The following is a 22,693-nucleotide window of genomic DNA, read 5'->3' on the forward strand; positions in this document are numbered from 1 at the left end:
GGGTTCTGGAGAACTGAAGGTTGTTCACTGTTTTGAGATATTTCAGGCCAGTGTCCAGTCTGGTCCTGTTCTCAGAGTAGCCAACCAGAATGCCTGTGGGAAGCTTGCATGCAGGACATGTATGCAAAAATACAACACAGTTTCACAACAACTACAAACTGGCAAGTCCTTGGTTTGAATGTCACCTCCTCCCAAACTCACCAGGTGGACTTTGGCAAACTACTCTCTTGGTGCCTTTGCAACACAGAGGATAGTATACTGATTTACTTTGTAAGGGCTGGAATGTGGAATGCTTTAATGCTTGAAAGAGCCTATATAAATGTTCAGTATCATCACATGTGCATGACTAAAGAGAAAAACAAATTGTAAACAGGGGAAACACATGGCCGCAAAATGCAACAAATACAGTATGTGGTTTTTTTTATGTAAAGCTTAAGATAAGCTGTTAATGAATGGTCACTTGGCTTATCTTTAAGCTTTACAAAGAAATTGTCACAGATTGTACTTCTTGTATTTCATGGCTATGGGGCCCTGCTGTTCGCAACATTTTCTATCTCAACAGAGCAAACACATCTGCAGCTGCCAAGTCAGACTTACATTTAATTCATCTGTTGAAATGGACTCAACATTCTGTAATAAAACCTGTTAGGCTTTTAGATGCCACAAGACTCTTTGATGTTGATGCTGCTTCCAGTTTCCTTTGGCTGTGTACAGGGGCGTAGCGGGGTGTGGGGGGGGGGAGATGCCCAACCCAAATAAAAATGCATACTTAACAAAAAGTAGAAATTGGAGCTTTTCGGGTTGTTGGGCTCACATAGAGCACAAGATTCCTGCATTGCAGGGCATCGTATTTGATGACTCTTGTGGTCCCTTCCAACTCTTTTGATTCTGTGATTTATCCTGTCTGCCCTAGGCAGCGGACAAAGAGAGGGGTGCGCAAGTAAATTAGCATTTATTGCTCCACCCACTTTTGCTTCTGGCCCTGCCCACACTGGCATGTGGCCCCTGAGAGAGGTTCCCTAGAAAGGAATGTGGCCCTATGAGAGAAAAGGGTTGCCTAGCCCTGATCCAGCCCAAGCAGGAGAGAAGCTGGCTTGGCTCAAGGGGATTGCAGGGCCAGCTTAGTAAGCAACGGTGCAGTTAGAGCTTAGAGCTAATGCTAGGCTTAAGTTAGGTACATAGCTGTCATCGTTTCCCTTTTCTTGCGAGGAATCCTATTCGGAATAAGGGAATTTCCCTTAAAACAAGGGAAACGTTGACAGCTATGGTTAGGTAGTTTTAGCTCTTTAGATGCTAAGGTGCCATGCTTCACTTATTTCCAGCTGAGGTCCGCCAGCACTGCTGCACTTGGAGGCCTCTCCTGCTAATTCTGTTGCGTGGGGGCCCTGAAGTCCTGCCCTGAGGGCACCGCTAGTAGTAAGGCTGGAGCGCCCTCCTCCTCCTCCTCCGCTCTAGTTCGCGGTCTCCGTCCCTCCCTCCCCTTTCTTTGGCTTCCTTCCTCCCCGGTCTCATTCAAGCCACCCAGGCAAGCGCACAGTCACATCATAGCCGCACGGACCCTAGCCTTGCGCGCGTCTCGGACTGCACCATTTCGCCCGGGGGAGGCGTCGGGGGGGAGGAATGCTGTGGAGTCGCCTGTGGAGACTCATCGAAGCGCGCGGGAGGAGCTGACTGCTTCAGAAAGGAAGGATCCCGCCAGCGCCCTTCTTCTCTGCGCCCTAGCCGGCTTTCTAGCTCCAAACGAGTGGCAGAGGATTCGGTCGTGTCCACGCCCCATTTCTCTCTCCCCCCCCCCCATGCCGCAGTAGCCGGGTCCTTCCTCCACCCGCTCAGTCAGTGTAACAGTGTCTCCTGGACTGAGGTAGAGTTTGCAGTGGGCTCGGCTTCCGAGGAGGCGAGGCGAAGGGGCCATGGCGGCCACCGAGATAGCGCGCCAGGTGGTGAGTGCGCGGCGACTGGCGTGGAGGGCGCACCGCGCTCCGGACTGGGGTGGGCCTCCTTGAGCATGGCTGACCGGCCGGCCGGCTAGCTGGCTAGCTAGCCTTGCCTGCCGCTAGAACTCCAGCTCTCGGGGACGGGCAAGGTTTGCGCGCGCTTCTTTGCCGAGAGAAGCCGCGGCTAGGTGGTGATGCCGACAACGGGCCAGAGAGGAAAGAGGCAGCTTGGCTAATGAATGAATGCTGGGTGGATACCCGGATGGCCACTTCAGGAAAGCGGGCGCGAGCTGCATATACACTCCCCAGCCCGAGATATTCCCATGGTTCCAAATTAAGAACTGGGCGTTAACACAGCGGGAAAGGTGCTGGGGGATTCCGAAACCGTCTTTTGTAAATGATCAGAGATGTGAATTCTTAAATCTCGGCCTTATTTTTACAAATCGCTGTCTGTTACTGTCAGCGCAGAGGGATGTGGAGCGGGCTGGTGATATAAGAGAAGCCGCTGGGGTGATGCTCTTGGCGGTGACTTTCCCGTTATAGGTTCGGGTGATGGCGAATGCGGGGAGGCTTTGGACTGCTGCTGCTTTTTGTCTTTTTTTGCAGGCTGGATTTTATAGGCGTGTGTGCGGGGGCGGGTGGGAAGACAGGAGGACAAGAGGATGTTACTGGCTAAAGGTGATGGGTTTGGGGTTTTTTTTTTGAGGGAGAGCCTTTGTATTAAACAAAAGAGGGTTGGTTTGATTGTGTGTGATCTGACTGGCCGTGACGGGCCGGATTTATTGGGTAGCGTGTTGCATAGGACGAAGGAAGCAGTGCTTTGCAGATGACTGTCTTAAAGGCTTGGCCTGATGAAACGGGGAGATGTGGGTTGAATGATGCGGTGGGTGTGACCTCTTCTTGCATTAGCGTGGGATAGTTGGGGGCAGATTTTAACTAGGTTTGGGTTGCTCAGTTGTGGAGCCTTCTTCATTTCTGGGCTACGCTAAACTGGAGCTGTGGTGCATGTGTGCATTTTGCAGACGAGGGATTATTTATATTTATTTCTTTTGCAGGCTGTGGGGTTGCAACTGCCAGGGGTCACAGCAGGCACCTCCATAAATAAAGTGCTTTGGGTTGATCGTAAATTGTTTCATCTTCAAGCAGCTTAATTTTCATTGTGATCATTTTCCATAAAGTGTTCATTTCTCTTTCTGGCTCCATTTAGATTCCTATATATTGGCTTTTTTCCTTTGGGTGCATCACTCACATCACAATGCCTGGCATCTCCCAATATGACAAAGAATTCTTTGGTTGTTTTTTTAATTGGAAGGGTGGGAGATTTTTGTCTCTGCACAAGCTCTATAATGTCCAGAGCTCACCTGCCCTTTTGTCTCTGCTGTGATGAAAGGGAGCACAGAGGCACTCCTGAGGCAGGAGATGGAGCCCTTTGCAAACCAAATTAATTGAACATCTTTGGCTTGTAGATGGGTTTAATTTGTTTGCAATTCCCTGTTCACTTTAACTAGGGAAAGGACCACAGGAGCTCCTGGGATTTCTAACCTGCCAGGATGTTTAGAAGAAGGAGCATGCAGTGTAGTACAGCAATTGGGGATGGGGATTCTCTGTCCCTCCAGATACTGGACTACATCTCCCATCATCCCTCACCATTGGCCATCTTGGCTGGGGATTATTGGAGTTGGAGTCCAACAATAGCTGGATGGCTAGAGGTTCCACACCCCATTTTAAATGGATCATCTTTGTGTGTTAAAATAATGTGTTGTACTGCATGATGTTCTAGGGCTGGAATGAATCCAGTTTCTCCAGTTTCAAATATTTAAAGAGAAGCGACCATAACTCAGTTAGTGAACATTTGCCTTGTATGCAGAAGGTCCCAGATCTTAATCTCTGGCATCTCTAGTTAAAACAAATAATGGGGAGCAAGTGAATGGAAGACCCTTAGTTGAGGTTCTAGAGGACTGCTGCCAGTCAGAGCAAGCAGTTTGGGGCTAGATGGACAACTAGCTTGTATTAGACAGCTCCTTATAGCCCTATATTTCATGAATCTGACCTTCAGAGTGCAATATTTCAGTTTGTTCAGTTGGGTGGTATCCACAGTTCGTTCCAAGTGTATATCACCGAGTGACATATATTTGGCTTGGTATGGTGAGAGTAGGGTCCAGATCCCTGCTCGGATCCATGAAGCTCACTGTGAGGCCTTTGCAGGTCACTTGTAATCTATTTCCCCTCAAAAGAGCTCTGAAGACAAAATGTGATGACCTCATTATTGCTGCCCTAATAAACATCTTGACTGAGGTTTGGAATGCCAGTGTGATAAAAAGTTAAAAATAAATGTGCTACACTACGCTTTGCCAACCTGGTGGCTCCCAGTTGTTTTGGGCTACAGCTGGCAGTCAGCGCCAGCCAACCTGGTAAACATCACAGGAGGCTGCTGGATCAAGTCAATGGCCCATCTGTCTAGTCCAGCATCCTGTCCTCATAGTGGATTCTTTAACATCATCAACAACAATGACATTTCTGCCCTACCTATCCTCCCAAAGAGCTCAAAGTAGTGGCATGGATGGTTCTCCTGTCCCTCTGTTTTACCTTCTCAATAACCCTGTGAGGTAGGTTAGGCTGAGAGATGGTGATTGGCCCAAGGTCACCAAGTGAGCTTTATGACTGAGTGGGGATTTGAACTCTGGTCTCCCAAGTTCTAGCTCAATACTCCAGCCACTATACCACATTGGCACAGATGCATGTGGGAAGCCCAAAAATGCCCTCTTACAAGGAGGTTGCCTTATACCAGGTAAGAACATTTTTCCAGAGAGCTCCAGATTGCTTACTCTGATTGGTAGATGGTTTTCCAGGATTTCAGACCAGGGACATTCCCAGCTCTACCTGGAGATGTCAGGGATTGAACCTGAGACCTTCTGCAAGTGAAACAGATGCTCTGCCACTGAGCTGTGGACCTTCCCTTCAAATGTGCGTCCGGTTGGCAGGACAGGAAGACGGGCCCTTCCCAAGGATCTGGAAAAGCTTGTATGAGAAAATGCACTGTTCCATTCTGTGCAATGCTTTGTAGGTCAGAACCAGCAAAGAGACTGAAAACAGACTGATTGCCAGAGAAAATTGTTGTGACATGGTGTGTGTGTGTCACATGTAAAGGCACTTAAGCGGAAGACCACAGTGAGAAGGCTTCTTGGGACTGCAGAACATGCTACTGCCAATCCACATGGCTAATGCCTGGAATCTGGGTGGCCTCATCCAGAAGAGGTTGCTGGATTAGATGGGCCATTTGCCTGACCCAGCAGGAGTCTTCTTATGTTCTTAAGTTTAAGGCAGCTCCTTACCCAAGTTGCCTGATTTCCAAAGCACCACCAACTAAAATTTGCTTTTAAGTTCATCTTTTTAAAAAAATAAAAATAAAAACAACAGCAATTCATCTGCTCAGCTGGTTTGAATTTTAAAAGAAAGCTGCAGCTTCTTTTAACTTAACCTAGGGAAACGCAGCAATCCCCACGTACTCAAGCTGTTCTGTCCACAGCCATAACAAACGCAAGATCCCCAGTCACCCTTCTGCCATGTGACATGCAAAGGGCTGGCTCAAGACATTTAGACACCCGAGGCAAACCACAAGATGGGTGAGTGAAGATCTACATCGGGAACAAGGGGAGGAAGCAGCGCAACCTTACCCAACAGCTGAAGTGGGGATCAGAGGCTGCCATGGAGGGAAAAGGGACCCACTCTGAATCAGGCCAGGTGGGTGCAGAATCCAGGAAGCCCCCAGAGGGCAGCTTCTGCAATTACTTCCTTGGGGGTGGGAGGAAAGCAGAATGCCTTCTGTTTGCCAAGAGACCACTATAGAGACAGTATTCAGGGGTGGGGGTGGGAAATGCCAAGGTGGCACCAGGTCCAGCCTCCAGAGAGCACACCACAGCTATTGCTGTTACCATGGTGGTGGCAGCAGGTGATGCATTCTTTGGGTGCTAGATCTGCTGCCCAAGACAGTTGCCTACCTGGCCTCATGTAGACTGAGAGGCAGTGCAAGAAGAGCCCTAAATCAGGGGTGGAGAATGTTTTGGCTCTTCCCAGCTTACATTGTTCCTGATCACTGGCCATGTTGGCTAGGGATGATGGGTGTTGGAGCCCAACAACAACATCTGGAGGACCACATGTTCTCTGCCCCTATTCTAAATCCAACACTGATGCTCCAAAACATAACTGAAGGAAGATTATTGATGTAGGAATAACCTGTTTTTCTTACAGCAATACATGTGAATTATTTGTGGGTGTTGCTCACTTGTACTCTAGGGTGTGTGTGTGTCACTCTGCCTAAGGATAGAAGAGACTGGAGCCTAGTGTGGACACAGGATCATAGGAAACTACCTTATCCCAAGTCAGATCATTGGTCCATCTAGCTCAGTATTCTTGGCACTGACAGGTCTACCCCTCCCCTTCCATGTGTCCCAGTGGTGGGAGTGGTGCTCCTTGCTTCTAGAGTGGGTGTGGGAAGGGGTTTATTGGTTTGTTGTTGTTGTTGTTGATGATGATGATAATACTTTTATGATTTATACCCCACCCATGATATAATTTTATAAACATCAAGCATTAAAAACCTCCCAATACAGGGCTGCCTTCAGATGTCTTCTAAAAGTTGTGTAGTTCTTTATCTCCTTGATGTTGAAGGGAGGGGTTTCACGGGGAGGACACCACTACTGAGGAGGCCCTCTGCCTGTTTCCCTGAAATGTCACTTCTCACAGTGAGGGAACCACAGAAGACCCTCGGAGGAGGACCTCAGTGTCTGGGCTGAGCGATGGGGGTGGAGACGCTCCTTGAGGTATACTGGGCTGAGGCCATTTAGGGCTTTAAAGGTCAGCACCAACACTTTAAACTGTATTCAGAAACGTACTGGGAGCCAGTGAAGATCCTTTAGGCGGCCACATGCAGTCACCAGTCTAGCTGTTTTTATTATGCATTTTGTGTTTTTCATCTTGTATTTTATGTTGTGAACCACCCTGAGATCTACAGATGAAGAGTGGTATACAAAATTTAATAATAACAATAACAATAATATTTAGGCATTCACTTCCATTGCCTTTCTGTGATGCATTCAGCCAGAATTCATCTTTTGTAGATCCCTCTATACAGGGGCTACTTCTTCCGCTGAGATTGGCCTGCACTTAGAGCACTGAGGAAGTATTTAAGAAGCTGAACGTTTCAAGATGTGGGAAATGAATGCTGTGGCCTTGGTGCAGTGCAACTGAACATGAAGAAGGTTGGGGAGTGGGTTGCATCTGATGCAATCTACCATGTAGCGTGTATGTACACAGTTGTCTCATGGAGAAATAGCACCGGTTGTGCCTGAGCAAGAGTTTGGTGGTTTGATAGCCATTAAGAACCTAAGAAGAACCTGCTGAATCAGGCTAATGATCCATCTAGTCTTGCATCCTGTCCTCACATTGGCTGGGCAGATGACTAGAGGAAGCCTGAAAGCAGAACCTGAGTCCAACACCACTCTCCCCACCTGAAATTACCCAGCAGATGGCTTTCAGAGGCACATTACCTCTGACAGTGGAGATAGAACATAGCCATCCATCAGGGATAGTCGCCACTGACAGCCTTATCCTCCCTGAATTCATCTAATCCTTTTTCAAAGCCATCCAACTTGGTGGCAATCACTACTTCTGGGAATGAATTCAAGAGTTTAACTCTGCACTGTGTGACTAAGTACCTTCTTTTGTCTGGCTTGAATATTCTAGCATTCAGTTTAGTAGCCCCTAGTTCCCGTATTAAGAGAGAGGGAGATAAACTGTTCTCTTAATCTACTTTCATTCCATCACGCATAATTTTACACACCTGTGTCTTGTCTCATCTTACTTGCATTTCCTCTAAACTAAACTGAATCTTAATTTATTGTCATTATTACACCCCTGAGGTCTCCTCTTTCCCTAACACAATGCAGAGTGCCTGGTAGAGTACACTGGTGGGAGAGGTGAGGAAGGCTGTTCTGGTTTCCAGTTGAACAGCAAGCAAAATGAGCAGGGTTGTGACCCTCATGTTTCTTGGCAGTCCGTCTTCTGAGCAGATATATAAGGAAGGCCTTTCTAAAGAAACCTGAATGTTTAAAATCATAACTGCGTTTTCTGTGTTGAGCGTGCATAGGTCTATTTAACATGCATTGTCAACCTGCCATGGATGGTAACAAGGCTTGGCTGATGCTTCCAGGCAAATGAGAGTTAGTGGGTTGTCTTAATGTGTGTGGCTTTTTGACAAGCAAGAAATGAATTTTCCACAAATGGCAAATGTCTTCATTTTAGTGCATGACTCATGCTGACTGTCTTTTTAAAAAAATAATATTTTTATTAAAGATTTTATTGGCTCACAAAAATGTGCATTGTCTTTTTTCATGTTGTAGAGTCCTTTTTTTTACCTTTGATGCGAGTCATTATACAGAATAAGGTGAGGGAAGAAGAAAGAGGAGAGGGAGAGAAGAGATTGGGGTGGTAATATTTAGTGTGTTAGGTTTGGATTGCTAGGGGTTTCAGGGCCAGGATGAATAGGAAGGGAGATAGTGGGCACTCTTGTTTAGAACCTCTTTGTATTGCTATGGTATTAGAGTCCATACCATTGATCCTACATTTTGCTTGGGAGTAAATTTGTTTAAGGATTTGTAGGAAGTTGGTTAATACTGCTAAGAGGTATTTCCATTCTAAACAATCAAAGGCTTTAAGGCAACCATAATGTGTGCCTCAACTCTTACCTTGACTAGTTTATGTTTCATGTGGTGGAAGCACCGCTAACCCAAACCCAAGACAGCCAGCGTCCATCAAATTACTGAACCTGATCAAACACAGCAAAAAACCAAATTCCAACTGATGATTATGTCCCTAGACCACTGAAATGCCATACACCAGGTATGGCCAAACTTGGTCCTCCAGCTGTTTTGGGACTACAACTCCCATCATCCCTAGCTAACAGGACCAGTGGTCAGGGATGATGGGAATTGTAGTCCCAAAACAGCTGGAGGGCCAAGTTTGCTATTCCTGGCCTAGGCCAATGGAGGGGAACTTAGCTGCTCTCTGTATGATGTTGGACTATGAATCACATCATTCCTGACCATCTGCCATTGTTGCTGGGGGTGAATTGAGTTGGAGTCCAACAATATCTGGAAGGCCTCAGGTACCCCCATTCCTTCCTCTTCTTTTCAGTTTTGGGGGAGATGACTTCTGCTTGACCTTAATGCATTATTTACTGAGCTGTGCAGAAATACTAGTTTCTATGCAGTGCAATGATTTCTTAACACCTTTCCTATTTGTGACATTATTATAAGGTAATTTTCTTGCAGTGCAAAGTAGGGGGGAAAAGGTTGATATTGCTACCTTTTGCAGAATTATGGCCCTGATCCTGCAACAAACCTGATGGATCTTTCCCAAGAAACACACACACACCTGGGAGCACAAAGGAAATAGTTTCCTCTACAATCAAAAGTTTATATTTCAGATTATGGAAAATTGGGGATCTGACCCTTTAATACACAATTTAAAAAGCAATAGGCTTTCTTTATGTGGTCCGGACCGTACAGAGTTTGCAATGTGGGGAAAACAATTTAGGAAGCTGTCTTAAGCCAAATCAGACCATTGGAGAAGAACTGTCACTCAGTAGAAGCCATTTGCATTGTGTGCATTTGTTCAGACCCTGGCATCTTCAGGTGGGGCTGGAAGAGAACATTGTCTGAAACCCAGAGACCTGCTGCCAGTCAGTGTAGATAATTCTGAGCTATTTGGACCAGTGATCAACCTCTGCATAAGGCTGCTTCCTTTGTTCCTATTGGCCCATCTAGCTAAGTAAATACTAATTGGCAGCTGCTGTCCAGGTGTCCAGATGGGAGTTTTTACCCTGCCTTACTTAGGGTGGGGTGTGTGGGGGGTGTTAGAGGAGGTGCACTCCGTTGCTTCTCAAAACAGACAGATGCCAACACCAACAACTTAGAGATGCAAAGGATTGAACCTGGGACCTTATGCCTACAAAGCGTATTGCTCTTCCACTGAATTAAGGTTCTTTCATGGGATGGAGGTTGGCAAGAGAAATGGGTCAAGGTAGGGCTGCAGCTGTTGTTTATGAGAAGGGGTGATGTTATGCTAGTCCTGCCTGTTTAGAGATTGCAATTGCTGCTTGCTTCTGACATGATGGAATTGTGACATGCAAAGTCACCAGAGCAAGAGCGGCTGAAAAACAGTCTCCTGCCCATTCAGGAAGAACTCCACCCAACTGTGCAATGGTTTACAGTCATGTCCTTCTGCTACAGGGGACTCTGGGGACTCTGTGCCATCCTAGCCTTTGCATGCTTCCCTGCCCTTCTCGTGAACTCCAGCTCCTCCTTGCAAGAGCTGGAAGGAAGTGCTTTCCCCCATTTGTGTGAATTTCTGCCGAATTCTCCCTGTAATAACAAAGTAGTGGCTGGTATCTTTTTATCCTTCTCTTCCTGATTGACTCAGTGAAGAAAATTGAACTGCTAAAATATCCAGATAGTTTGTTGTTACTGTCGTTTCTAGTCAAAAAGCAGTCAGAAACTGTGAATTCAGGTTGGCCAAAGAGCTCAGTGCATTTTGAAACTACATCTAATGTCTTCTGCCTTATACAGTCATACCTCAGGTTAAAGTTGCTTCAGGTTGAGTGTTTTCAGGTTGCATTCCATGGCGACCCGGAAGTAACCGAATGGATTACCTCTGGGTTTCGCCGCTTGCGCATGCGCAGGCGCTCAAAATGACATCACATGCATGCACAGAAGTGGCAAATCGCGACCTGCGCACGCGCAGACGTGGGTTGCGTTCTGCTCAGGATGCGAACGGGGCTCCAGAACGGATACTGTTCGCATCCAGAGGTACCACTGTACACAGTTTACTGGCTTTACTAACACCAGAGAGAGAGAGAGAGAGAGAGAGAGAGAGAGAGAGAGAGAGAGAAATTCAGAGCTCCTCCTCCTGCAAGTTTGCAATGTGTGTGCAATAGCAGCAAAGCAAAATGACACATGCATATTACAACAAGGATCCCTGCCATTGCATAATTGGCATTTCCCCTTTCTGCAGATCAAGAGGCAGTCAAGAAATGTATTTGAAGACTGACCACATTCTGAACCAAGAGCAGAATCACACATACATGCCCATGGGAGGGGAGTTTTGCATTTGCTAATTTCCTAAGGCTCTTGCAGCTACCCATCTTGTAACATCTAGGCTGTTTCATTCCTGGAATTTGCAGTGCTCTGTTTTTGGAAGAGTCTCCATCAGTGCAAGCCTATTTCAAAAGAGAGAGAACAGCAGCTTAGTTCCACCAGGAAGTCTCACCCCTGAGAGCCTGTTTGAGGATGTTGGGGGCAGACAGCAGGGGTTGGGGGTTGCCTTCAGGCTTTTGTGGGCTTTCAGGAAGCAGCTGGCTGGCCACCTCTGGAAACAGGATGCTGTCCTAGAATGGGCTTTTGGTGTGATCCAGCAGGTCTCTTCCTATGTTCCTCCTCTAGTCCTAGAGGTAGAGCCAAGAGGAGGCTGGAGTGACGCACGGCATCCTGAACGTCTGGTTCTCAGCTGAAAGCTGCAGCTTGCATAGCAAGAGGAACACAGTGTTGATGGGGGAGCTGCCTTGTTCTGCCCTCAGAAATCTCTAGGGTAGAGTTTCGGAAACTTGAGTCTCTAGCTGGTTTGGACTGCAATTCACATCACCCTTGACCACTGGTCCTGCTAGCCATGGATGATGGGAGCTGTAGTTGAAAACAGTTGAAAGACCCAAGTTTGGGAAAACCTGCTTTAGGGAAGCTCTGCTGGCCAGATGTTGGTTACCATATACATGGTGGCATTTATTGGTCACCCTAAATCACCCCTGCTTTGTGCTTTAAACAAGTGACTCTTGAAGATGCTGCATTTCTGTATGGTGTGGCAAGGGCAAAGCCCAGGTTGCTGGTGCTGCTCTAAAGATCGAAAACACAATGAGGTTATTAGCTTCCTCAGCAGGAGCATCTATAATTGGACTGCTGTAATTGGATGTATTTTCCAGTAAGTGCATCTTGCAAATGCACCGCCTGGAAAGGAACGGAAGCAACATGGACTCATTTTACCTATTTTTTCAGTTGTTTAAAATGCTAAGCATCCTGTTCTGCATTCAAGGAGCAAGAATGGCAAGGGATTAGAGGGTGGGTGTGCTTGCTTCCAAAGAAGATCCCCCACCTTAGTTACCTCTGCAGCACCCCCAAGGTGTGACAGTTTGCTGCTGCACCTTGCAGCAAGTATGCTGTGCAGTTCAGTACTTCTAAAGTCATCTGTGATTTTGAAAACTAACAGAAATTTCAATGTAGCAAGTTCAGTGTAGATGAAATGACAGCAAATGACTGTAGTGAAAAGAATGTCCTCTTGATAGATGGTTCAGTCAGACTTTTTTTTTTTTTTAAGGGTTGCACCTGCATTGCTTTTATGTTTTGTGGATAAAGTACAGAGAGGAGCTGCAACAGGAGAATTGGACACCTGCTTACTCTTTTGCAACAAATGGCTTACAGCATAAACATTTCTGAAATGCTCATTTGACCCACTATTGAAAAATGTAATTGATGCGACCCCCTTCATGTTGCTATTTTTCTTGCTTTCTCTTTTCCTTACCCAATAAATGGGAAGATTGATCTGATTACCACACCTGACTGATTCTTCTCATTCCTTTTCTCAGTTCTGTTTGTTTAACCCCCCCCCCCCCAAAAAAAAACACACTTTATAGTTTGGTCTACAGCTATTTGCTTTATATAAAGACATACTTTTTGAACGATTGCAGCTTGGGGCAAGTAGCTTTGTAAAGCCTTGGGAGGAGAACCTTTGCATGAGCAGAAATGCATTCCTCTACGAAATATATGACTCTGTGGCAGGGCATTTTGGAATGTGTAATGATACCATACTTGGTGAGGATGTTGGCAAGAGAGAAGCAATCAAAATGCACACAGTGGGGCAGATGGAGAAGCACATGTATTCAGCACCTGAGACATAAAGGGCCCCTCCAGATTGGTGGTTTGTGTGTGGGTAGATTCTGCAACATGCCGTTGATGCAGTAATAGCTCGTTAGTGGTGGATTTATACTGGACTGTCTGCATGTCATTCCACTTTGTTGTTCTGTGATGCATCTCCAGCATTACTGTATTAATGCAGTCTAGAAGGGTGCTTTTGAACTGGACCGGAAAGTGGTTGGCAGCCAGAGCAGTTGGGCCAGGATTGGTTTTCAATGCTCAAGCCGTCTTGCCCCGGTGAGCTACCAAGCCACCAAATTCTGCACCAGAAGGATAGAAAATATTGGTCTGGATGGACTAATAGTATAATGAATAGCTTAAGAAATATACTACATACTATATTACTAGTGTAAGGAATCATCATGTATGTAGCTCAGGCAGAGCCAACATGGTGCCCTACATATGCAGCTAGGTTTCGATTCCCATCATCCCTGACCATTGGGCAGGCTAGCAATGGCAAATGGGAGTTGTTGTCTATAACTTCTGGAGGATGCCAGTCTGGCTACCCAGTGTGGCTGAACACACAGCTTTTGTGTTGGTCTGTGCCTCTGGACTTGTCAACAGAATGTTGGGCTTTGCTCTTTGGCTTTGCCTAAGGGTCAGGATTTTGGTTTTTTGGGAGCTGGCAGCCCAACATTTAGGTACTGTTTCAAAGTGAGCATGCCTCTGGATAGAAGTTGCTGGTGTGTGGATTTGTGGACTTCCAAAGAGGTAGAATTCTGGACTAGATATTGTGTCTGATCAAGCAGAACTGTTTTAATGTTTCTTTTGTGCAGTTCCCATTTAAAAGTGTTCCAAATGTTTGTTTTAAACTTCTGTCTGCAACTTTGCGCCTTTCATCAATCTGAGGCAGTTTACCAGGATATGTGCACACAAACATACATACATGCATACATACATAGAGCCATCTTTGCGAATTCATCTCTGGGTCCTCAGCTGTAGTGATGTGGGGTGGAAGAAAGTATGTTTCATAAGTTAATTAGTAAGGATGAATGGATGCCAATTGTAGATACAATAGGAAGCAAGCTTGGCAGTTTCAAAGTTGCAGTTAATGTGGTTTTACCCACCCAAGATGATTGTCCCATGTGTGCTTTAATTTTTGCCTCAGATATTTCAGGTCAAATACTTGTGGTATATTGCGACAGAAAATGTTGTTGTTGTTGTTGTTGTTGTTGTTGTTGTTAATCATATATTTATATTTGTCAGTTACTTTATACAAAAGTCTCAAGGCAACTTACAGTGGTACCTTGGGTTACAGACGCTTCAGGTTACAGACTCCGCTAACCCAGAAATAGTACCTCGGGTTAAGAATTTTGCTTCAGGATGAGAACAGAAATCGTGCAGTGGCGGCGCAGCGGCATTGGGAGGCCCCATTAGCTAAAGTGGTGCTTCAGGTTAAGAGCTGTTGCAGGTTAAGAATGGACCTTGAGAACGAATTAAGTTCTTAACCCGAGGTACCACTGTAATAGACAACAAACAAAACCAGTTGAAAATGAACGTGGAGTACTCCCCCCCCCCCTTTCATTTACTAAATGCAAATAAGATAAACGTGCTGAGGTGGATCACTTATGAGGGCAGAATCTCTGGCCCATAGTCCTAGTTTGGTCTAATTAGCCACTGGATTTAGCCAACGAGGCCATTTTGGACAAACTACAGCTGCCTGTGACTTTCAGTCACCCGACACTAGAGATCTCCAGCAAAGTGCTGAGGTCCCACAGCACTAAGATCGTAGATATGCCCCTGCTTGCTCCTTGATAGTAAAAGGGAGCAGCAGAAGCTTATATCTGAACTTAGCCCTGTGGGATGTCACTGGAGTGCTAAGATCAGACATAAGTCTGTCTCTGTTATGTGGCTTGAGGTTTGATGTCAGATGATTTACAGGTGAGTGGCCCCAGCCAATTGTCAAAAATGGCCCACAGATGATAGTCCAGTTCTGGATGTGGTTCCCACTTGATTCACTAGGGTATCAGAACGTTTTCAGATGAAAGCTGAATTGTTTCCAGTACTATTACCCTGTGAAGATTACCCTAAATTCCCATTCAAAATTTCCAGTTCAAAATTTTGCAGAAATCCCACATTACTGTACTACTTTGCTGTCCACTACAGCTTTGGCCAAGCCACTTAGGGAAATTCTGTCTTGGAGCCTTATTGTTCAAACTGATCAAATAGCCATATGAGCAGAGCTTCCAGATGTTGCTCCTTTTTGGCTAGGCTTTCAAATTGTGTCATAATGCAGTCACAGCTTCCATTTTTAACTATTGCTTCTGGACTCAGGATGACTTTTTAGTTTATTTTTTTCCTACTCCACCCTTCTTGCATTTTATAAGGAGAAAAAGGCCTTGGGTGTGCCTCTTCTTTTGAATTGCCTTGTGTTTTAAAATGCTAACAGTTATAAATGGTGTGTGCATTGCTTGTGCTGTTGGAAACCCAATTTTTATGAGTGCAAAACAGCCTTTGTGATATGTGAATGTCACACTGCAGTTGTGTTTTGCTTTGTTAATTGACTCCTTATCAGGTTAGCAGTCAGGGGTGCTAGCAGTCAAGAAAAAAAGATTTGGAAAAGTATGCAAAAAACCCTGTTTTGAGATTTGGATGGCAAAACAAAGAAGTGGGGCTGTATCTAATGCTAGCCCTAGCAGATCCCCTGAATTTAATGAACATGACTAACTTGGGTTCGTTAATTTCAGTGGGTGGCATTCAACCAAGTTTTCCTCAGAGCAGACTCATTGAAATGGATGGACCTTACTTAAGCCATAGCCATTCATTTCAATGGGCATTCTCCAAGTAATACTTCATTGAATGCCACCCAATGGGTCTACTCTTGGACTAGCATTGGATAGAACCCATGGTGTACTTTCTTTGGAAGGGAGAATTTTCAAAAGGCCACCACGAATAGAATGCAGTGTTCTTTTAGATCTAATTTTAACATGTCTTTCTTTCAAACTTCCTTAGGGCGAAGGCTGCCGTACTGTCCCTCTTTCTGGCCATGTAGGATTTGACAGCCTTCCTGACCAGCTGGTTAATAAATCGGTTAGCCATGGTTTCTGTTTCAACATCTTGTGTGTGGGTGAGTACAACACTTCTTCCCCCCTTTCCATTTTTGGAAAATTCTGTTGCTGAATGAAGGTAAACTTGCCTAACAAAGTAATCCTTTGACTTATCCAGAACACACATTATGTGTTGTCATCTGATCCAGTTTTTAACAACAGATAAACAAGGATCACTGCCTCTTTGGGTGGTCTGAAGATGATGAGGTGGGATGTGTTTTGCTGGGACAAATGAGCAGAAGGACAGAGGTTTACACTGAAGGCGTGTAGGATTTGTTGACTTGGGATGTGATGTTCTTTGATGGAAAATCAGCTGGGTGGCTTGTTTTTAAGCCCGTTGTTGCTGGAAAGAATAGACACACAGAGGTTCTTCCAAATGTAATGCTGTTGCTGTGAGTTTGCCAGCTCCAATGATGTACCTTCATTTAAGTTTGATTTGGGCATCCCCCTCTCACATGATTAGTTATCACATGGAAGAGTGAGAACAAGGCTGTGTTAGATGGTCTAACTGTGTAACCAAATTTTGCATGATAGCTCCTGAGGAGCAGCTAGTCACCTGTGTTTTGGATACAATTGGGTGCTCTTTCATATCAAGGTGGCAGACTGAACCTTTCAGAGCCGTACCAATTTTAATCAAGTTTTGCAAGATGGTTCCAGAGATTAAGGAGAAGTTCTTTATCTATGTTGGGACACAATTGGACACCATTTTGAATCAAGCTGGCATTACGTTGTATCCAGACATGGATTAAAAAAAACACCCTGCTTTTTGATCTCTGGAACTGTGCATTGGATGAGTTCGTCTGCAGAGGGGAGCTTGCTCCACATGTGCTGCCTTCCTCTCTGATCAGGGTTCCACATCACAGCGGGAGCCTGAAGTTCACAGAGCAGGCTTTCTCTGCAGATATGCCACCCCTAGTTAAAACAGCAGATGAAGAGAGAGAGAACTGATTCTGGACTGCACAACATCAGTTATTGGTGGGGAAGTTGCACAGCTGAAAACCCTAGTTGAAATGGGTCTAAATGATCTGTTTCTGACTATGCACCTTCTTGAGCAGCTTGACAAAAAGGGGGGATGTTGGCGACTGGGCTTTAGTCGTTTACCACTTCTGGGTTCAGGGAGGACCCCTTAAGCAGCAGGTAGATCGCAGCATCCTTGTGGCCTGGGGGAAACTTCCCTCTTTCTGCTCCTAATTAAATACCTCCCTCCTGCTTTTTTCCTGATCGAAACTGCCACCAACTGACAGCTGCTGTTAGCCCTGCTGAGGGAAATACCACAGATCCTTGTATTATGCCTATATTCCTCCCTACAGAAGGGCTTTCAGCAGCTTTGAGGGATTCAGATTTACATTCGTAAAACGGCATTTGGGGAGGGGGGTAGTTAAATGCCTCCTTCTGCTCTGATGAAAACTGAAGCTGCTTTAAAGTAAAACAAGTTAGGAGAGCTGATAATGGATCTTCTGCACCGTGTTTGCTGTAACACATTTATTTTGTGTGTGTGTGTTTTTGTGCACAAACCCTGCACGTTGAAAGGTTGAGCTCGACTTGCTGACTGCCTGTGTAGGAAGCTGCCGAGTTGCTATATGTAACTAGGTGACACGCTCTCTTGACGGTGCTCTAGTTTCAAGGTAATGCTAATAGACAATGGCAGGTGTGCTAGAAGGAAAATTCCATAGTTCAGGAAGCAGTGCTGTTGTGGTACATTTTGAAGTTGGGGAGCAGCTCAAGACAGCCCCCCTCCACCAACCATGCCTCTACCCAAGGAGAGTCCCAAAACACAGGCAGCTGTATTGATCCATGCAAGGCCAGTTCAATATATTTTGGCACTTGAGGCACCCACAAAATGGTGCATCTCGCGAGGGAATAAGGGGTGAGTGAAGTTCTACAAGGGGGTGGGAGCAGGAATAATGATCTAACATTGGGAACAAGGGTGGGAGGAGACCAGCAGTGCCTCCTATTCACCAAGAGACCATGGTAGAAGTCACATGGGGGGGGGGAATCCAGCCTCCAAGGAGTATGTTGCAGCCACCAGTGGCATTGCAGCAGCAGCAGCAGGTGATGGATTCCTTGGAAGCCAGATCTACCATCCCTGTGGATCCTGTTTAAAGCATTGCCCCCCCAACACCCTCTTTTCTGTTTTAAGGCTCCCCTCTCTCTTAAAAAAGATTACACTTCTTTAAAATCAACAATAAGCTCAGTTAGGAAGAAAAATAATAATGGTAAGTACCCGCTGTTAAGGATTCAAACAATAAGTGTTGTGGGTTTTTTTATAGAAAGGAAGACATTCTAGAGAATAGATTTAAGCTGATTCCAGTACTCGTTGGGTAACATGCCCTGCAGTGTTGGGGCCACAGCTAGAAAGGCCCCACTTTAGCCATTCAATTTGTCATGGCCTCTTCTGATAACAGCAGAGGACATGAGGGCTGACATTGAGAGAAGCCTTTCCTTCCCTAAGGTATTAATGGACTCAGATGATCAAGGCTTTCAAACTAGAAGCAGGACTTTGAGCTAGAAATCTGCCTGTGAACATGGCTTTTGTGGCTTCTCCTCTGCCAGGAAGTGAGCTGCTATTTCCGCACCAACCGTAGCTTCTGAACCACACAGAACACATTGCAGTAGATGGCCTTTGAGGATGCAAGCTTGCAGGCACGGAGCCCTTTGATCTAGGAGAGGCTGCAGTTTCCAAACCAAATTGTTGTCAAATGCTTCTTGCTGCAGCTGCTGCCAGACCTTCTAGATCAGGGATGGTGAACCTTGGGGTGGGGAAGATGATAGATGCTGCTGGACACTAACTCCCATTAGCTCTAGCCAGCATGGCCAGTGGTCAGACACCTGATGCCATATGACATTAGGAACAGAGATCTCCAATCAAAGCACTGAGGTCCCACAGCACTAAGATCAAAAAGATGTCCTTGATTGAGAGTGAAAGGGAGCTTCAGATTTATACTCCCAACAATATCTGAAGGGCCACAGGTGCCCCTATCCCTGTTCTAAACTCAGCAGCTGGACGCCAGTGGCATGCCTAGATTTCAATCCCGATTAGCTAAGGGGCATGAATTGACACCATTAATGTTTTCAGGGAAGTCCTAGAACACCTGCTTTACAGGTTCAGCCCCTTGCATATTGAGATAGGACTGGGAAGGTGTCCTGCCAGAAACGTTGGAAAGACACCTGCCTGTCAGTATTGAGCTTGATAGACCAATTGCCTAACTTAGTATAAGGCACTTTCCTGGGCTCTCCAGTTCTTTCTCTTGACTGCTGAAGAACAGTGCAGCACAGTCTCTGTCAGCTTTGGGAGTTGAGAGTTGCCTTGCGCTGAGTCAAACCATCCAGCTTGCTGTTGTCTGCACTGCCTGACAACTGGCTTTCTAAGATTTCAGACAAGGTTTCCCCCAGCCCTACCTGAAGGTGTTGGGGATTAAGCTTGGGACCTTCTGAATTCAAAGCAGCTGCTCTACTACTGAGCTACTGCCCTTCACTGATACTTTTCAGATCCTTCTTCAGAACCTGTTATGGTCAAGCAGTTGTTGAAATTTAGTTGATTATTGATAGCTTCCACTATGAAAGCAAGCAATGTATAGTGAAGCTATTGAAAGTGGTACGGAAAAAGCATTTAAGCAAGCTTTATTTTTGGAAGCCGCAAGTCACCTTTGATGGAAATTGGAGAAACATAAATTCTTTCTCTTCTGCATTTCCCCCCTCCCTTCTGAACCCCATTTGGATGCAAGCCTGCTCTTTTGATTACATTTTGTTCCAACTACATTACAAACAAAAGTCTTTGAAATCATATCAGAGAGCTTAAAGTAGCTGCTTTCTAGATTTCGTAGCAGAAAAATATTTCTGTACTTGATAGGAAATGCAGAAAATGTAGAGCTCGGCAGAAAGCAGAGTGTTCTCTGAGGCTCAGTGCATTAATAAAAAAGGGTTAGGCATTGCCTCTGAACACTTTACTTCTGTTTAGATATTGGTTGCCAACCTGGCTGTGATACTATGACTTGTAGAAGGTTTGCAAACTAAGATTGGGGGTTAAGTATTTCATCTGCACTGAACATACCCTGGTTAAATTGTTTGTTTGTTTATTAAACGTATTACTTGCTCTTTTTGCCATGGCAGCTCAAAGCAACTTACAGTATTTTAAGCAAAAATCAAACACATTCATACATTAAAACCAGCATTTTAGAAAATCTAAAGTACAATTTTAAATAAATTTAAAAACAACTACATCCCACCCATGCAAAAAGTCTATAGGTAGTTAAAAGTCAAAGGCCTGATGGAAGAGGAATATTTTTGCCTGGTGCCTAAAGATATGTAATGATGGTGCCAGGTGAGCATACCTGGGGAGAAGAAGGATGCCAGTATTGATAGGGCTGGTTCTCTTGTTACCCTGCCTCTCCATCCTTTCTGTTTATAAGGTGAATGGTCTTGCTGGTGTTTTTCTGTACACATCCTCCAGGGCAGGGCTTTGTTCAGTGAACTAAACCTCGGTTTCATTGTCCATTTGTGATCCTTACCAGGGTTAAAGCAACAAACTACGGTTAGCACTAACCAAGGTTCAGCATTCCAGGTCATATGGCACCGGTAATACAGTTTTGGTAAACGAGACTCGCTGCCTTCCTTTTGAGTGAATTATGCACATAAAAATTTGACTGCCTTGTGCAGTTTTTAATGTGCTGTCTGCCCTGTTTAGTTGGAAAGAAATCTGAAGGGAGTTGACAGCTGCGCTTCAGCTATTACCTTCGGTGGACAGGAGAGCAACCCACTTTCCCATTAGCCTGGAATTCTGTTACAGGCTAACAGTGGTGTCCCCCCAGGGGATTTAGTAAATACAAGGTTGTCCATTCTGATACTTCATTTTAAAAACCAGTGAGGACCTGTCATGGCCCTCAAAGCACTAACCTGATCTTACGAGTCGTTTATACGCAGGAGGAAACCACATACCTCAGCGTATTACTAATATGAATACCTTAGCATTTATTTGGCGCTAAAGTGTTGAAATGCACTTTGCATAGATAAGCCTTACTGCTGCAGCCCTGAAATGTTGGGCAATGTTTATTATACCTATATTGCAAAAGGGAGACTGGGTCAGGGAGAGCGATGGAGGGTGGCCTAAGGCCGTGTAATGACTCTTTTTGAAAGCTCTTGTGGTGTCGTAGTTAGAGTGCAAGGTTAAGACTGATCAGAGTTCAAATTCCAACTCTGCCATGAATATAACATTGGGACAGACCATCTCTTTCAGCCTAACCAATCTCTACAGACTTGTTGTACACCAAAGGGGGCAGCAATGAATGCCACCTTGAACTCTTACCATGGCTGCATCAGACTTTGTGTTCTTTAAAAACTGAATTTACCAAATTGATTTTGTTTCGATCATATATATGATGATGTGTGACCTCAGTTAATGGATGTATTCAGTCTTTACCCAACTTGGCTACTCCAGATCATGCCAATGGGGTAGTTAGATGCTTTTTTTCTGTATAAAAATGTTCTAAGAATGCAGGAATTAGATGCTTTCTGCTTGATCATCAGGAACTCATGGTCTGATACACACATACAGAGCTCTGTCCCTCTTCTTTTAAAAGTTGGGTCTGGCAAAGACTTCCTAGCCTTGGCAAGCTGTGAAAGATTGCATGTTCAAAACTCGATGACCTCTCTGTCAGGAAGCGCTGCCTGGGCACAGCTCCAGGATGGAGTCTCATTGAGAGTTGAGATTGGGCTGTAATGTCCCATTCCAGGAAACTCTTGAATTCAAAAGCAATAAATCCATACACTTTCCTCCCAGAGATGTGATGCAGTTTGCACCTCCTTCTGATGAGGGCCCATTCTTTTGGGTTCTGTTCCAGGAAATCCGTAGCTCATTAAATATCCATTACTGTTTCTTGGCAATAACCCTGGTAAGGCAGTAGCACCCAATATCTTTATTAGAGCTGGCTGGAAAAAAGCAAAATATAGAGAACTGGTTTGTGAATTCCAGAAAAGTCTTCCTCATGCTCAATTGTTAAAGAGAAAGGAAAGGAAGTGACAGGGTGGAGTTCTGGGTAGGAAGGCTGGTAGCAGATGAGATGGAAGCCCAGACTGCGGTCTATTTCAGTCTTAAAATGGCATTTAGTGAAGCTCTTTGCAGACAAATTAGCTCAGATTGTGCCCCACTGCTTTAGTTGCACCAAGGACAAAGAAGCATTGGTTCCCAGTAGTGTAGCAGTCTGGGGTTGCAGGGGGCCGAAGACTCGTTACTATTTCTGAAGCGGGGTCCCTGTGTACAGTGTCCTAGAGTCACCCAAACAGTGGAAAAGGGGAGCTTTTTAGCCACTGTATGCTCCAGGGCTAAGCATTTAAGAATACTGAAAATGCAAGGTGCTTTAGTTTCATGAGAATAGTGTGCAGGAAGACACAACGTATTGGCGGCTTTCTCCTGCCTTCTGTACCATTTTCCTGCTGCTCTTTGCCCTGAAGGTATAATTCGCTGCAGTTGGCGCCATTTAAGTGTGGTTAGTTTTGGGGAGAGGAATTTCAGCATGAAAACAGCACAGGGGTGTAGTCAAATCCCACCCCACATACTCCGGTTCCAGTCTGGGGCCAAGAAAAACAAACCATCAACATTCTCCAACCTGGTGCCCTTTAGGATATTTTGGACCACATCTCCTTTCAGCCTAGCCAGCCCAGCCATATGGTCCTGAAGCTGATGGGAACTGTGGTCCAAACC

The 22,693-nt window shown here is 45.3% G+C and overlaps 1 protein-coding gene and 1 long non-coding RNA gene across 12 annotated transcripts in view; one reads left to right on the forward strand and one right to left on the reverse strand.

The window, feature by feature from the left end:
* LOC310669002 overlaps window positions 1-22,693 on the reverse strand; it is a 226,458-nt gene that overhangs the window by 29,058 nt on the left and 174,707 nt on the right. The gene's annotated exons all lie outside the window — the stretch shown is intronic.
* SEPTIN6 (septin 6) overlaps window positions 1-22,693 on the forward strand; it is a 54,863-nt gene that overhangs the window by 6,100 nt on the left and 26,070 nt on the right. For 4 of the 11 annotated variants that reach the window (XM_083422341.1, XM_083422335.1, XM_083422339.1 and 1 more), the window contains exons 1-2: window positions 5,625-5,675; window positions 15,902-16,016. In XM_083422341.1, the coding sequence (XP_083278467.1) occupies window positions 5,640-5,675; window positions 15,902-16,016 (151 nt within the window). In that variant the 5' untranslated portion in view covers window positions 5,625-5,639. Of the gene's footprint in view, window positions 1-1,528; window positions 1,941-5,624; window positions 5,676-15,901; window positions 16,017-22,693 lie in introns of those variants that run through there. The other 7 variants (XM_083422342.1, XM_083422338.1, XM_083422344.1 and 4 more) reach the window with 4 other exon arrangements.

The sequence above is a fragment of the Podarcis tiliguerta genome (genome assembly GCF_965153285.1).
Source record: "Podarcis tiliguerta genome assembly, chromosome: Z".
Taxonomy (NCBI): domain Eukaryota; kingdom Metazoa; phylum Chordata; class Lepidosauria; order Squamata; family Lacertidae; genus Podarcis; species Podarcis tiliguerta.